We start from the raw sequence: 15295 nt of genomic DNA on the forward strand, positions 1-15295 counted from the left end.
CGTTTAAAAGATAAAACGATCGATTGGACGATATCGGCACGTGTCAATATTATCTAAATGCGCGCGAAGTTAGTGCACGAGAGACGAATTTTCAATTACGATTTCTTTCGCAAACGGTTCCGTGTTGAAGCCTTTATCGATCGTAGATGTCTCCCGACCGTACACGATTCCATCGGCACTTTCCACTTACACCAACGGCGCTCTCTCCTGGCAACTAAATGTCTGTATAGTTGTCCTCTTTTCTCTTCCTTCTTCCTTTCGCAACTTCTCACTCCTGCAGCAGGTACCTCTCGTTGTCTCCCTTCTATCCCACCTCTAATTTCTCTTCTCCCTTTCTCTCGTCACCCACTATTCCTCATTAGACAGTTGCACGCGGCTAGTAAATCGTATCAGCTGTTTTCTTGTATGTATGTATATACGGGATCGTACGTGATAATACAATAAAGTCACCATTTCTAGGTAATCGTTGTGTTACAAAACAAAAGGCTTTAAACGCGTCTATCTTAAAAAATTATAAAACGTTTGATTAAGAGCAAAGCTTTATCTCATGATACTATCATATGTATAGATTGGTATAGAGTTCTATAGAAATTTTTATTTTCTTAGTGTTCGTTAGTTTTGCGATATAGTTTTTTCTAAGTTTTGCGATGATAGTCTTTTCTAAGTTTGCAATAAGATTTAATAATTTAACGTAACTTCATCCTCAATGTATTATCCAATAGTTTAATTTTAAACATAATCATCGCATCAATAATTTTTTAATATTTTAATAGATCATATTTTAACCTAATTTTTATTATATTGTATATCAAGAAGATGGAGCATCTATCTATCAAGAATGTATTTAATTCATTTTACGTGAGTTTAAATGTCTTGTATTATATTTTAGAAATTACACTTATTGTAATAGCTATTATGATACAGTATGACGATAATATCACTTCAACGATATGCAACATATGTTACATTATATCAATACTTATCATAATGTATATATTGCGTGATTTGACAATACAACTATGTAATCTGTTAAATAAAAATTTGAAATTGAATGGGATACAATTGTTGGAAATGTCACTTAAATATAAAATTGCTATTGGGATATGTATCATCTTTATTACTTTACAAACAATTGACGACGGATTTTCTTATATTTGGAGATACAACAATATATCATTTATATGTTTATATTATTTTGTAATTATTCTGTTTAAAATACCAGTCTCATCACAACAAAATTTAAATACAAATGTTATTAATATGAATGGACTGGATTATGGAACTGGAATGGCTTATAATTATTACTATGGTTATTTGAGAATTATTTTACCATCCACTGGTACAGAGAATAAAGGCATATATGAAAAATTAGAAAATTTTGAAGACATTCATAATATTATTATTTCAATAAAAAAATTGTTTATTCTAATACCATTTTCAACGTATATACCTCCAGATCTGAAACAACTTTCATATGAGTGGATGGAAAATGTACAAGAATTAGAACAAGAAGTAAGAAACAGAGCTGGAATCAAAAATCGATCTTATCATAATAACATATATAAAATTTATCCTGGTGGAGACACGAATTCTATTGAACCAGTATATCTTGCAGTTGAAGGTGCAACACCTTTACTAACGTTTTTTGAAGTGCAAAAACATTTCCATCCAGAATCTGCAATATATATAAAATACTCTAGACAGATAATAGAAGCATTTTATTTAAAATTAAAAGAATTGATATATAATGATCTAGATTGCAGAGACTTATGTGAATTGATTTATTATGAAGATTACAATTCTGATGGGACTAAAGTAAATATTGCAGAAGTTATTCTTAAGAGAATATCAATATTAAAAGATTCAGAGTACACAAATCATACTGATTAAAACTAATTATACATAATATTATATAAAATTCTGTTATCCAGATAAAAATAACAAATAAAAATGCATTTATTTTTAAAACGGATAGAATTTATTTTTCATATAAGACATTAAAATTTATAATATTATTATAATGTAATCTATGTATGTTTAAATAAAATACCTGAAATCCTGAAAAATCAGTAAATTTTATAATTAATGTGATACTGATAAGATTTATGAAAAATATCATTTATTCATTAATGTTCTTAAGAATCAAGATACAAAATGATATATATATAGAATTTTGAAATAAAGCATTATTGTCGCTACTATTATCAGTTGCAATTAAAATTTCTTTTTGTAACTTTACACTTTATACATATATTAAAAAATATGTCATTGATTCAATATATTCAATATTTTTCATATTCATTAGTTCATTAATAAACATTATCACCTATTAAGACCAATGGTCTACAATAAACGTTTACAATAAAATTATTAATGATATACCCAAAGAATCAATCACACAATTTTAATACCAGTAGGTATATTATATAAGCACAGCCGTAGATGGCTAGAAGATGAACACATTTAGAACCACAAAATCTGATTGCAAGTTTTTCCATTTTACATATCCATCTCAAATTGTTCTGGAGATTCTTCAATCATCAATGTGTCTGAAATATTAATATTATTATAGTGTTAATGCATTTAAATATTGATATTTTACATATGAATATATTTAAAAATTGTTTTCTTAGATGTGAAATGACCTTTAGCAGCGGATATCTTGGCAGGTGTCACAATAGCTGGTGTAACCTTCAAAAGATCCACAGGTATGGATGGTATACTTCGTGGTGGAGTACGTGATATTGGTGAGTCTCGTAAATTCATCAAAAAAGCACGTTCATAAACGATACGAGTACCTATACAATAATATTATCATTATTATTATGATCTTAATTATAGTAATCATAAATTTTAATATTGTCTTTTTTTTATTGTCTATTTTATATTGCAAATATTTCTTTAAATATTGTTAAAAACGAAAAAATTTTATATTAATTTCTCAATTGGACTACAATACATCTATTTATACAAGTACATTTCCATGGTGATAAGAATGAAAGAAATAGAAGGATTAATAAAATTATCCAAGCAATCCTATTAGAACAGTATTGCAACATATGCAATAGTCAACTAATTGCTTTCTTCAAAAAATTGTAAAACAATAAAAACGTTTGCCTTTAAAATATAAAACTGATTAAAATAGCAAAATATTTTTTTTTTACTACTCCTACAATTTAGATTACTATCATAAAAATATACATAAGAACAATAATTACAATAAATTAAAGCTGAAGTTATGAATATTTACAAATGCACATATGATAAGAAGTACTGTTACATGCTTATATACTTGTTATTGAATAAACAAAAAATCTCATTTTAAACGAAATTTCTTATTATATACATATTAATAAATTCTGTATAAATAAAAGGAAGAAAAATTAAATAATACCTGTGATATTAAAATTATGACATCTATAAACTAAGCTTATTTTCACAATGCATAAATTATAAAATTTCAGTTGCTACATAGTTAATTTTTATGCCAGCGAGCATACAACAAAACATGTGCGCGTTAAGAAGACATCGAAGCAATTCTTGTGTCCTTGACTTATACGTACATATGTATATTTACACACGCGCGCTTATTACAGTGAGATACTGTCCGACATGATTTATCGTTTATATGAATATAAATAATTTGAAATAAGTAACGATAATTAGTCAAAAAAAAAAAAAAAAAATGGATATAATTTCTTTATCTAGATATTCCTTTCTTGAATCCATTGAAAATAAAAGCAATTGTTTCTTCAAAATTTATTAATTATTATACTGTTTCGAAAAATATAATTTTATCTAAAAATTAATATTTATATATTTTCTATTAAAACGATTTAAAATGGATATAAAAATATTGGCAATTGCAAAAATATTAACAAACTATAAACAAAGTATATATATATATAAACTGAAGATGAAGTTACATAACCGATAAATGATACGCAACTTTATAACGTGGCTCATTTATATCTTTCATGTTGATATTATTGTAATTAAGTTTGAAAAAGGTTCAATATTGAACGATTCCATCTTATCAACAAACAAATTTTCTTAAAATAAACTATTATCGAACTAATATATAGTAAACTAATATTCACTTTTTTTACTGAAAATAGTAATTAAAATAAGTTACAATTTCCTAAAGAAAAGAAAATTTTATTTCATCTCAAATTAATTAAAAAAGGACGTTTATTTGTCTTTTATCAATTATTTAGCATTTCCTTAAATTGTTTCTACAAGCGATCGTCGGTCTTTAAAATTTTGAAAGTAATATTAATCGCAATATTAATCGTTTGATGAAAAATTTATATCACACTATTTATCCGATTAATTTAACATGCACATACGTGTCGTCATTTTTTTAATTATTCATTATTCATTACTCATTATTCATTCTTTAATCAATAATAAAAAAAACTCGATTTTGACAATTCAATAGTCAATCATTATGATGTTCTATTTGCAGTATCTTACTCGAAGTTGCAGTGTAAATCTTTATTATCCTCATTTATCGTATTCGTACTTTTGATTAATTTACTAAAAGTTACATAAAGGAATATAAATTTTACTTTTAGCATTTTGGCAAGTTGACAAGAAATAATGTAATTATGGAATCGAGGTAAGAAAGGTCGATATGATACGTATTCCAATATCACGAACAAGAGATGATTTTATCGAAAATAACACGTGTACGAACTAAGAGACGAACGTTTTCGAAAGTTCATTTTTATCTTGTTTCGATATTAAACAAATTTACGATCGAATTGTCGTCTACAACAGAGATTTGTTCCGTTCGTTCGATTCGCTTTTAACATTTAAAATTCGAAGTTTCTGATTTTTATAGATATATGAATAATTCATTTTTTTTTTTTTTTTTAATAATTCCAGGATGATGAAATTTAACGAAAATATTTTTAATTTATCCAAGGATCAAATTAAAATTTTAAATTGATTCAATAATACTTTAAATATTTGCTTGTTTTCTTTTATTCACTGAATGTGTCCAAACATGTTTAAAATTTCAAATCATTACTGAATAAATAGAAATTTACTTTTATCTGTATTTCGAAAAAGCGGATGGCGCATTCTTATTGTTACTATGAATGTGATAATCGATCGATCGATTGATAAAATAAACAAATAAAAAAATAGGCACAAAGGGATAGCAAAATAAAAATTAAGAATACGATTTTACCTCCTGGAGTTGTCGAATAAAGTGTACCCCCTGGAGTGGAAGAGTAGTCTGCTGGTAATTGCTTAGGATCGTCGATAACAATTCTTTTCGAGGGTATACTTTGACTTTGGGTAGCTTGTCTTGCGATTGGAGATGCTGACATCGTTTTTCTTTCGTTGAATCGTTTTATCAAGAAAACAAAGGTGATGTCTTTAACGATTCGCTGCTATTAGTGATAAGAAACTCGCTGCGCAATATGTAAAAGCAACTTCAATACTACGTCGATTAAGGATTCTCTTACAGAACGTGATTATCGATAACTATCGCGTGTCACCGTTTCAATGCTTTTACGATCGTAGATTACGCATGTGTACGTTTTGTTCAGCGTATCATGCGCTCTTCATAACCTAAAGATCAGAAGAGCACGATTGGAAGAACGGCGATGGCCGTTACGAATGATAATGAACAAGGCAGTATCTACTCAACAGCACCGCTGATAATAACTATTTTCTTCGCCTTAAAGTAAAAAAAAAACTAAGATAGTATATACTCAATACCTTCGTGCTTTTTTAAGACGGAAATACTAATTCTGCCATCTTAGTATATTTTTTTTATTTTTTCTTGTCGCTAATACTTTCCTCTCCAAGTATTTTTACTTAAATTTGTTTTATTGTCGAAAAAAATTTATTTAGTATGGCGGTTTTTTTTATTGATAAATGTACGTCGTATGAAAAATTAATATTTATTTATTTAAACATCTATATTTTATAGAAATGATATATCTTTTATATTTACCGCGAAGAAAATTTGGCGTACCAAGATGCGACGATACTTCCGATTCCTTAACTTTTTTGTAACTATGAATAATCTAGAGAAAACTATAGAAAGTTATTATTTTATAAATAATATAGTATGATCAACAGTCCGCGTAATTTTAACACATATATATACATATTATATATTTAACAATTAAAAACAGTTATATACTTTTTTACTATTTCTTTATAAAATTGTGTGTATCACCAAAAGTATATAATACTTTCGTATTAATTTTCTTCATGTCTTTTTCATAAGGATATTTATTACCACATAGAGTGACGCAGTACCACTTTATTGCGGCACATCCCTACCAATAACATCGCGCGAAAATGACACTGGCAAAAATTCCTCAAACATTATTGGTTTGGTGGTTTTTGTTGTCCTATCACCGGGTCCCATCAAAACGCACAATGCATGCAATTTCATATTGCAGAAAAAAAGGAAACGGTATTGGGGAAACCTCATCTCAAAAGGATCCTTAAGAACTGAAATTGGTCACATTTCCTCACGCTTGTCACGAAATAATTGGTAATTGATCGGTTCAAGCCGTTGATCTGTGGAAAAGGTTTGCGTTGTGTTCCGTTTGTATCGCCCTCGAGACATAGTGGCGGCCGAGTAGCGTGTGTATCGTGCGTGTTCTAAAAGTACGCAGGACTTTTTGGAAAGTGTCAAGCTTAAAAATTTTATTTTTTGAGAATTTCCTCATTGTGTATAATTTTAATGAGAGAGAGAGAGAGAGAGAGAGAGAGAGAGAGAGAGAGAGAGAGAGAGAAAGAAAGAGAGAGAGAAAGAGAGAGAGAGAGAGAGTGAAAGAAAGTGAGAAATATATAGAAATATAGATAGGGCAAGAAAGAGAGAAAAAGAGACAGCACGCGCGTGTGAGTGAGAGAGATGGAGGGATTTTGTCCATAAGTGTAGACAAAGACGTAAATAACGCGTTATCATTCGTCCTTTCGATTACTCGCGAAGTGGAATTTTTCTCTTTTAGCATACCTAAATATGAGAAAGTAAAAAAGGAAGTAAGAAGAGAGTGAGTGAGTGAGTGAGTGAGTGAGTGAGTGAGTGAGAGAGAGAGAGAGAGAGTGAGAGAGAGAGAGAGAGTGAGTGAGAGAGAGAGGAACAAAAGAAGCTGTTTCAATTCGCAAAGTCGTGTTATGTGAATCCACTGAGCTGTCATAAATGTATACATTCTATATAGATTGCACGATCTATGGTCGGTTATTGGGCCGATTTACTAGAGACCAAAGTGATCGTGTATACGCGCGGCCTGTGAATTGACATTATTAATCATCATCGTGCCGTGTATCGTGCGTCCATTGTCCTCCCTCTAAAAGAGTCAGTGTTACACGTTCCTGTTCAACACATAAGCAATCTTTTTTGAACACTTACAGTAGGTTAAATTCTCGAAAATTCGATTTCTCCCTGTTCTGGCGTACAACTGCAGGTGGCTGTGTCAGCCGTATTACTTGACGCGAACACGTTCGAGTGCTAAAAACGTTACGTTTTCGTATGAATTTATAAATACGAGAAAAGAGAAAAGGGCAAGAGAATAAAAAAAAAACATTTATACTCTGTTGAGTATTGTTGGAAGAATATAAAAAGTGCACTATTAATTGTGCGTAAATTTTGAAGAGACTCAGTTTGTGAGCTGTCACGATTGCTTTTATACTTAATGTCACGAAGGAAGCATGAGGGGGAGAGAGAGAGAGAGAGAAAGAGTTTGTGTGAAAGCGAGAGAAAGAGAGAGAGAAAGAGAGAGAGAGAGAGAGAGAGAACGAGAAGCGAAAAAATTATCACTTGTGACATGCAGATCCTGTTTGGCATATAAAGAATCACGGGTTTTTTTATCTTTCGTGATCGTCATTTTACAAGCTGTATTAACTGATTGAATATTTTGTATATTGATGACGCTTTAACGGGTGGTGACAAGTACTCAGGGCTGTAACAATTACCTGCGCATCGTTTTATTCTCTTTTATTTATTATTATTTTTTTCCTTTCTGTTTCTATCCCCATTTTTCTATGTAGTTCCTTTTTATTCCTCTCCCTTCCCTCCCTAACATGTTTCGTTTCCCTATCTCTGTCTATCTGCTTGTCTTTCTCTCTTATTCGTTACACTACTTATTACTGGTTCGCGTTTGGCGGTATCTTTTCATTTCTCTCTATCTCGGTCTTTCTCTGCTGCTCACACGCTTTAGGTGTGACGTATACATGTTTCATGCTTTCATCTCTTTTTCTCATATTTGCAATGCATCGCTTTAACGGTTTTTCGTGATTTTTCGATGAAAATATTAATTTGTCCGCCGATACTATTGTCCAAGGTTACGAGGTGCCAATTATGTAGATAATTATTGCATGAGATTACGCGTTTAGAGATGGTTTTTTTTTTTTCTTTTGCCGCATCGTGATACTCTTATATCAGGTTATATAGTGGAATTGGTTAGGTCGGTAGAACGATATCTTGGAACTTTTTTTTTGTAAAGTAATGTAATACAGCGTTTGATTAGTTTGATTTCTTTTTTCGTTGCTTTTTCATTTTCTCCAGATTTCGGTTTTATCAGTTGCAGTTTATCAATTGTAATATTATCAGAGAGAAGGGAGGCGAATCTGTCAGAAGCAGCAGACTAATTGAGTAATGCAATTATCAATGGCTCTGCCTTAATGGGCTAAAGATCGTGGTGTATTTTTTTAGTATATAATCTTTTCTCCTTTGTTTTTTTTCATTAACGTAAGTGATTATTATTGTAAGTGCATTCCTAGCTTCTCTCTTGAATTTTAGGTACGAAGAAATAATTTAGAAGTCATATCTGCATGTTCGTGTTAATGATATTTTCTCGGATGTCATAGATTAGATCTGATTGCGTTTATTTAGTATTTGAGAAAATACGAGTATGTTTGCATATATAAATGTAAGGAATGAGTGATATGTATTGTTGAGTTTTTATGCATTAAGGTTTTCTTCTTTTTTTTTTTGGAATGTTAAATCATAAAAGTATACAAATTAAGATTTTAATTATAATATATTATAATTACATTTTCGTTTGTATAGTTATATATATATATATATATATATATATATATATATATATATGTATCTAAATCTAACGAAAGGAATATATATATTCCTTTCGTATAATTATTCATATTTTTTTTTGTTATTTTAATTTTAATAATCTGCTTTTACGTTAAACTTCTTTATACGGATACTTTTTTAAACTTAATGTGAATCTATAGAACATTTGTACAGACCAAAGTACTATGCACGTAAATGAGTGCCTTATCTTCAACAAGTAAAGATCTAGTATAAATAGACATTTATCTCTCAAAACAGTGTTTTAGAATGACAGTGAGTAGCTATGTACTTTTCATTGAGTAAATCTTATTAAATATGAGGTATTATTTAAAACTAATATTAAATTTCTTTTCTTCTATACTTTTGGGTACGGATAAAACAAGTTTATAGGATTTTCTGTTTATTTAAAAATACATCTAAATATTTTTATTATAAGACATATAAAAATTTCAATATTAAAATAAAATATTAAAAAAATTAATGCGAATAATCGTTAGATATACAAGATTTACTTTTGCAATATTTTGCTGTGAAGTGCTGTTTAATTTTGAATTAATAATTTGCTTATGCATAATCTTAATAATAAACCTATGTATTAAATAACAAAAAAGAAGGTATTTTAAGAATATACACTTTAAGTATTGCCTGTATATATATGTTAATATAAATCTCTAAGTATTTTGTTTTCATTCCTGTTTTCTCATTTTTTAGGAGATCATGGCTAATCGAGGTACTGCTCAAAGGCCAAATGGTTCAACACAGGGAAAAATATGTCAGTTCAAACTCGTGTTACTAGGAGAATCTGCAGTTGGAAAATCAAGTTTGGTTCTTAGGTTTGTTAAAGGACAGTTCCATGAATATCAAGAAAGCACGATAGGAGGTAAGGAGAATCTTTGAAATAAATTTCAAATCAATTAGATATCTTGTACATAGAAGATTGTTCGATTAATATATTTGGTTATTTTTTATTTTGTCATATACTGAATAAATGTTTTCAATACAAGTTACATATTAGAGAATATAATATAGATAGATAGATAATATAGATAGAAACATAATCAACAAGTTGCAAGAATCACATTTTACATGTGTCTGCATGTTATTATAATCATATGGTTAATTGGAAACCGAACGCAATGGAGATATAGCATTTTTTTGATATTGTGTTAAACAAAAGAAAATATTTAAATTTCAAAAATATGTTTGTTTTTTGTAATATCAATACTTAAATTATAATCTCTTATTTGCTTCATTAATAATTTAATTTGCAGCTGCATTTTTAACGCAAACTGTATGTTTGGATGACACGACTGTAAAGTTTGAGATATGGGACACAGCAGGTCAAGAACGTTATCACAGTCTTGCACCAATGTATTATCGAGGTGCTCAAGCAGCAATTGTTGTGTATGATATTACAAATCAGGTATGTAAATATGCTGTGCATTAAATGTTTTTGTGTATGAACAATATTTATTAATTATTATTGACATAGTACATATTATAACTTGTATAGTGAAATATTCATCATTTTGTAAAGTAATTTATGTAATTGACCTAATGAAATTCTATAAACATATTGTCAAATAATATTATAAAATAAGTATTAATATTACACCATAATATTTTGTATGATATATTTGTTTTTGTTTTTTCTTTAATAAAAATAGGACACATTTGTACGTGCACAAACGTGGGTAAAAGAACTGCAACGGCAAGCTAGTCCAAGTATAGTTATAGCACTAGCTGGTAATAAAGCAGATCTCACAAACAAAAGAGTCGTTGAATATGATGAAGCTCAAGCATATGCTGATGAAAATGGTCTTTTATTTATGGAAACATCAGCCAAAACAGCAATGAATGTTAATGATATATTTTTAGCAATTGGTAAGCATAATACATTTTTAGTGAAAAATGCTTTTTTTTTGTTATGTACACGAAATTAAATTCAAATGTATAAAATAGTTTACTTTATATTTTATGTTTTATGTTTTAATATGCAAGACAAAAAAGGATAAAGTTATTGTTGCTTTGTATTTTGCAGCTAAAAAGCTTCCGAAAAATGAGCAGTCAGGAAGTGCAAGTACAAGTGGGCAAGGCCGTCGCCTCGTTGAATCAGAAGGGCAAAAAGCAGCAACCGGCAATTGCTGCAAGTGATTATCCAAACCTGTACGTGTTATATTTAATATCGATATCTATATGACTATGATAATTGGCTATTTTTAAACTATTTCTACAACAAAGTAGAGTAATTATGCAATATTCAGTAATTGAACATTTTTCAAAACTGAAATTACTATTACATGATATATCTATAAATTTTTATAAAGGAGAAACAGTTTACTAAAAGTTAGCCTGAATTTAATGTTATTTTCACTAGGAATATCTAATAGTTCAATATACGTAAAATATATTTTATTATTATTCTTATTTCTAAAGTATATATTCCTAAATCTTCATTTTTGTTTATTCAGCAAAAAATCAACCTTAGGTTGTATATTACATTGTACAAAAGATAAGAAATCTTTGAATAATATATTTGCATTTAACATAGAACAGTATATGCTTAAAGGATATTGTATTGTTTGATGAAATAATTATATAATCTAAATGGTATGTCTGTATAATATCTACATAAGATGATGAAAGTTATATAAAAGGATATTAAAAATTTACGTTTATCTATATTTTAAGTATTATGATTGATAAAATTTCATAGAATATTTTATGTAATATTCATATTATATTATTGTTTTTAAATGACAATCATTCCAATAGTTAATTAAATGTTTCTTTCCTAGATAAATTTATTGATAGAAAAGCTTTTTATAGTTTCTGTTTTTTTTTTTAATCGTGCAACCAAATTCAATACTGGTTGGAGAATTATTATTTTCCTAATTCTATTATAATAAGATATATATGTTCATAGTTCTGTGATTTAAACTTCAATACTATTCTACATTTTTATATCTTTCTGATAGTGCCTTTTATTCTTCTTCAGTGCAGTCGTCTTCGTATTCTATTTATAACAATACGTCATTGTGAACTAACTTTTACAAATCTGCCGTGTGGCGACATTCGCTATGCATAATGTGAAAGCGTCAATCTTTCGCCAAAATTGATGTACTATGTTATATAGAGTTTATTTTAATTTAATAAAAGAAAACAAAGTACATAGAAAAAGTTTAAAAGTTAGTTACGTTGATTCAAATTGTTGATTTTCACTACAAATATTATATGAATGAAGACAAAAAATGTTATACTTAAGACCAAACACACCATTTTATATATACATACTGAATGTGCAATCTTGAGGTGTATTTCTTTTGCCTTATCAAACTATTTTATGTTATATAAATTATTTTTTGGTAATTTAGTTTACAGTTTTTGTTAATAGGTACTTTCAACATTAGCAATATGACATGAACAATGCAGGCTGTAAAATTAATTTTTTCTGGTGTATCACTTTTTGTGCCACTTACGAATGAATATTTCTCTATATTTCGTAATATATAGATGTATTTCCAATTCAAAACTGTTGGTAAATAATAATATTTATTCAATGAACGCGTCGCATTTTTACATTCCATATATGTCACAATATTGTATTGTATTGTTACAATATGTGTATTGTTACAAACTTATTAAGTGTCCTTGATTTCATAAAAGCTTTAGAATAATCTGTTTTCAGAAATTTTTTGTTAATTTAGGTAAGTTATGAGTAGTTTGTGTATACAAAATATAATTATATATTTCAGGTAATTTTCTCAAATAAAATACATTTATATCAATTAAACAATATCATTACATTTATAAAAATTGGCTAATTTAGAATCTCACTTTATTAATATCACATTTTATTAAAACTATTTATTGAAAATTACAAAATACATTTAATATATATATGTACAATTAATGTATTATAAATAAAAAATTCACTCGCAAGAATTTGTAAAGCAAAAATTTATAATAGAGCTAATACAGTTCGATTAAGTGCATTTTACCGTACAATCTTTTGTTTCTTTATTAAAATTTAAGTTTAATATAAATCATTTAATAAATTGTTGCGCAAAAAGCACATTATTTATTTTTGATTACAGATATGTACTATATTCAACACAGATAAGTACATCATGAGTGTGTCTGCAATGAGTTTGAAGGGAATATACACGAAGGGAAACCACTATAAGGAATGGGCGGTGAAATGTGCAACACGAACACTTGCTCGAGTGATTGACTAAAACGTGTGTCTCAATGTATTTGACGATATATCATCTATTTTGAGTATCAAATCTATTAAAAAGTGGTAAAACTCCCATTTGTTATTATAGTAGTACTGAGCGGTGTTCGTTATAAATATATATATGTGTATATATATATATATATATATATATATATATATAAATACATTATAATATAAATCATATAAATAAATATGATTTGTGTAATAAGTAATATTAATGGTAATGAATAATAATAATAATAATAATAATAATAATAATAATAATAATAATAATAATAATAAAATAATTATAATAATAATAATAATAATAATAATAATAATAATAATAATACATTTAACATATACAACATTTGATGAACTTTTGGCACGCAAGCATCTTGTAAGATATAGTACAGGCCATTCCTGCTGCTATAATTACTATATATTTACTTTCTTAGATTGTAATGTGTATAACAGTTCTTGCTCTAAAACATATTGTATATTAATTTTATTGATAAATCATGATAAATTATGAATGATTATACAAAAAAAGAAAATAAACTTGTGAATATTATAATAATATACTGTCACTTATTTTTTTATGCAGTTAGAGAAAGATTGTATCCACATAGTCAATAAACTAAAAAATAATCGACTATTCGTCGCTCTAGTTACCATTGTCTGTTGCAATTAATAATTTCAGTATAATCTTTTGCAATTTTCAGATCTTGTATAATTATATTTTCAAACAAATCTGCATAAAATAATAGCAATATATACATATATACCAAAAAATGTTAAAAGATAAGAGATATCAATTCAAAAATACTGCTGAGTCTAATAAAGCAGACGATATAAAGAATGTCGGACGAATATTTTTATCCGAACCATTTGTATCTATTAATTATAAAAATGTTATATCGTATCGAAAGATTAAATCTGAAACAATAATTGATTCTAATATAAATTACGATGATCTGTGTGGCCCTTGGTTTTGTACATATAATCCAATACATGATTATTATGATTTATTAGTTCCTAAATTATGCGTTTGGGAATTAATTTCATTTAAAGATGTAGCTTTCGTAAAAGAACATCAACGAGATAAAGATGTAATTTTATCGTTTTTCAGTAAGTAAACGTGTTATAAGTAATGTTTTAATACAATTTTTTTTATATAAGTTTTAACATTCTTATATTACATTTTTGCCATATTACAGAGTTTAAATTTTCTAAATATATTTTCGAAGAGAGAAACGATATTTTTCCAAAAATTGCGTGGGAAATTTTTGAAATTACTAGGTAAATAAATACATAAGTACTTTTATAATAATTATATTTATGTATTTATAAATTCACTTAACATTATTTTTGTGCTTGTTTATATTTCAGAGATAATTTATTCAGTATAAAATGCATTTTTGCATCAATAGGATTATTCTATTTAACGCATCGCTATTTTCTTTCCAATATATGGTACACAATGGAAGATACATATAACTTTTTTTGCGATACTTTACTTTTACATACCATTTTGGTTAGTCATTTTTACTCATATGAGTGTGTATTAGAATAAAATATATTAGTATGTATATTATTAAACGGTGTTATTACGAATTGGTTTTATGAAAGAACCAAACGTAAATTATTTTATCTTAATATATTTCTATATTTATCGTTTATATTTAGAATCCACCGAAGTCCGATGAGATATTTAATTTAGACGAATGCAAATTATTATTTGAAGTCTTTCACACAGTGTATATGGAAAATCTTGCATTACTTCGACTTGCTTGCTTACCACGTCACAATCTTAAAATGAGTCTAAATGATGTAACCACTTATTTAGCAGCATGACTTATTATCTTTATACTATTTATAAATGCATTGATAATTAAGAAAAATAAAGTAATTCTTTTTATATGATTAATACAAGTTATTATTAAAAATATACAATTACGAAGATATATAAAAAACAGGGTATATTAATCATAACATTAATGCATAAA

The 15295-nt window shown here is 27.6% G+C and overlaps 4 protein-coding genes across 19 annotated transcripts; 3 read left to right on the top strand and 1 right to left on the bottom strand.

The window, feature by feature from the left end:
* The first annotated feature begins 319 nt into the window (after positions 1 to 319).
* Positions 320 to 1968, top strand: LOC124424831 (stimulator of interferon genes protein). 3 transcript variants are annotated; one of them, XM_046964350.1, is made up of 2 exons: positions 320 to 459; positions 817 to 1968. In XM_046964350.1, exon 2 carries the CDS (start codon positions 817 to 819, stop codon positions 1888 to 1890), a length of 1074 nt encoding a protein of 357 aa, XP_046820306.1. In that variant the 5' UTR covers positions 320 to 459; the 3' UTR covers positions 1891 to 1968. The 3 variants fall into 3 exon arrangements, with proteins under 3 accessions (XP_046820306.1, XP_046820305.1, XP_046820308.1); XM_046964349.1 differs by having other exon boundaries at positions 347 to 459; positions 814 to 1968; XM_046964352.1 differs by having other exon boundaries at positions 367 to 858; positions 1223 to 1968.
* A 134-nt stretch (positions 1969 to 2102) lies between these two features.
* Positions 2103 to 5648, bottom strand: LOC124424836 (eukaryotic translation initiation factor 4E-binding protein). The gene is made up of 3 exons (XM_046964370.1): positions 5198 to 5648; positions 2646 to 2798; positions 2103 to 2549 (listed from the first exon to the last, which is right to left on the bottom strand). The coding sequence occupies exons 1-3, from the start codon at positions 5337 to 5339 to the stop codon at positions 2500 to 2502; spliced, it is 345 nt and encodes a 114-aa protein (XP_046820326.1). The 5' UTR covers positions 5340 to 5648; the 3' UTR covers positions 2103 to 2499.
* Positions 5649 to 6389: 741 nt separating this feature from the next.
* LOC124424833 (ras-related protein Rab-5C) lies at positions 6390 to 13436 on the top strand. Of its 14 annotated transcripts, none has more exons than XM_046964359.1 (7): positions 6519 to 6639; positions 9229 to 9340; positions 9779 to 9947; positions 10339 to 10490; positions 10735 to 10951; positions 11109 to 11233; positions 13165 to 13436. In XM_046964359.1, the coding sequence occupies exons 2-6, from the start codon at positions 9335 to 9337 to the stop codon at positions 11219 to 11221; spliced, it is 657 nt and encodes a 218-aa protein (XP_046820315.1). In that variant the 5' UTR covers positions 6519 to 6639; positions 9229 to 9334; the 3' UTR covers positions 11222 to 11233; positions 13165 to 13436. The 14 variants fall into 14 exon arrangements, with proteins under 14 accessions (XP_046820318.1, XP_046820324.1, XP_046820316.1 ...); XM_046964358.1 differs by lacking the exon at positions 6519 to 6639 and adding an exon at positions 7035 to 7385; XM_046964362.1 differs by lacking the exon at positions 9229 to 9340 and having other exon boundaries at positions 6390 to 6523; positions 13165 to 13435.
* A 76-nt stretch (positions 13437 to 13512) lies between these two features.
* On the top strand, positions 13513 to 15207 carry LOC124424837. Its single transcript, XM_046964371.1, has one exon. The coding sequence runs from the start codon at positions 14081 to 14083 to the stop codon at positions 14423 to 14425; it is 345 nt and encodes a 114-aa protein (XP_046820327.1). The 5' UTR covers positions 13513 to 14080; the 3' UTR covers positions 14426 to 15207.
* The last annotated feature ends 88 nt before the right edge of the window (positions 15208 to 15295 follow it).

Source organism: Vespa crabro, chromosome 6 (genome assembly GCF_910589235.1).
Source record: "Vespa crabro chromosome 6, iyVesCrab1.2, whole genome shotgun sequence".
Classification (NCBI taxonomy): Eukaryota; Metazoa; Arthropoda; class Insecta; order Hymenoptera; family Vespidae; genus Vespa; species Vespa crabro.